Source organism: Wasmannia auropunctata, unplaced genomic scaffold (genome assembly GCF_000956235.1).
Source record: "Wasmannia auropunctata unplaced genomic scaffold, wasmannia.A_1.0 LD335785.1, whole genome shotgun sequence".
NCBI classification, from domain to species: Eukaryota; Metazoa; Arthropoda; class Insecta; order Hymenoptera; family Formicidae; genus Wasmannia; species Wasmannia auropunctata.
The window spans coordinates 1-1730 of NW_012027105.1; the positions used below are offsets into that span (position 1 = coordinate 1).

General features: G+C 36.5%; 1 protein-coding gene across 1 annotated transcript; it reads left to right on the forward strand.

Annotated features, from left to right (window-relative positions):
- The first annotated feature begins 20 nt into the window (after positions 1-20).
- LOC105456082 lies at positions 21-798 on the forward strand. The gene is made up of 2 exons (XM_011699859.1): positions 21-421; positions 512-798. Exons 1-2 carry the CDS (start codon positions 32-34, stop codon positions 623-625), a joined length of 504 nt encoding a protein of 167 aa, XP_011698161.1. The 5' UTR covers positions 21-31; the 3' UTR covers positions 626-798.
- The last annotated feature ends 932 nt before the right edge of the window (positions 799-1730 follow it).

The window sequence follows — 1730 nt, forward strand, 5'->3', positions numbered from 1 at the left end:
GCAAGGAGCAAGCAACAATCTTGTTCGTGAAATGGAGTGTATGGACGAAGACCAATATTTCAACTATTTCCGGATGCCATTCGAGACATTTAACAAGTTGCTAGCAATTGTGGAACCACACATCACCAAAGAAACAGTTATTCGTATACCGATTCCTGCACGTACTCGATTACAAGTGATCTTGCGATATCTCGCCTCCGGAGATAGCATGACCTCCATATCTTACAGTTTTCGCATTGCGCATAATACGATCTCAAAAATTATCGCTGACACTTGTATTGCAATTTGGAATTGTCTTAAAGACGAAGTCTTCCTTGAACCAACTACAGCTAATTGGGAGCATATTTCTGCAGAATATGAAAGTATTTGCCAATTCAATCACTGTATTGGAGCTCCGGATGGAAAGCATGTTGTCATTCAGGTATAAAGTACATTTTTTTCAACCATATTAGCATGTTATTTGGTTTGCTATTTTACTACATAATATATGTATGTATTTTCTATTTTACAGGCACCACCAAATAGTGGATCTAGAACGTCTACTTGCCATATTTGTTTTACAATATTAACGTTAACAAATCACCTCCTCCCATTGCATTGGACACTTCCAACCAAAGTGCGTTAACTTTTAGCTGCGTCCTCTCGTGTAAAGGCAACTTATGATTCCAGAGAGCTGGTCTTTGAAACACCATCTCAATTAAAATTTCGTCTATATCATCACACACAGACTGTGATTGCTCATTACCTCCAGGGGGAATTACGGTTGCATTAGAGGGATCTTCATTTTCATTACTTCTCGGAACTGCAAAGTAAATGGTTAATCAAATTTTGATACATAAAATTAGTTACATTTAATAAAACATGCACATACCCATTCTTGCTACATGGTTTTTGTCAATGTGCAATGCATGTACTTCTTCCGAGTAATTTTCAAAGCATTTGTGCTGCAGAATATTACCACAGGAACCCATAATAATGTAGCCGCAGTACCCGCATTTTAGTCTCTATATTTATTAAACGTTACTATATTAGTTATTATACATTATATTTATTATATATAATACATTAAACATTAACACAGTTTAACGATATTTAAGTCTACTACATAGTTATTCAACTAACAATTTATGTTATTAATTCAGTTAATTAAGTATATTTTATTACGTACAATTTCTCCACAATCCATCTTGCCGGTCTTGTTCACTGTTGCACGTAAAAGAAAGGTTATCCGCGTGGCTATTCCGCTATTCCGCTGATTCTAGCGGAACAATTCTAGCGTAACGGAACGAAATCAGCGGAAGAGCTATGATTGGCTCCGCTTTGTCTCCGCTTCCGTTCCGTTTCCGCCTTCCGCCTCTCGTGAGTCGTGTGCCGTCAAGGTACCTTTACATATGCCGCACGCAGCAGCAGCAATTCGTTACTATTGGTTAAAAATTTTACTTAGATGACGCACTTCCGGCGCAAAATACATTTAGCCGCATCTTATTGAAGTTCAACCAAACGAACAGCAAAGGCGAACGAGCAGCAAAAAGCCGTGTCAATCATGCTGTCAAGTCATGTGTGATTGAAAATAGTAAATAGTAAATATTGAAAATGACCTGATGTAAATCAAAATGTCTGTTGATTATATCTATAATTGTATTTTAACATATTTTATATCGAAGCATTTAATAAACTGCTCTGGCTCAGCCTATATTATTTCATTCATTAATTTTGTTAAATTATTGAGA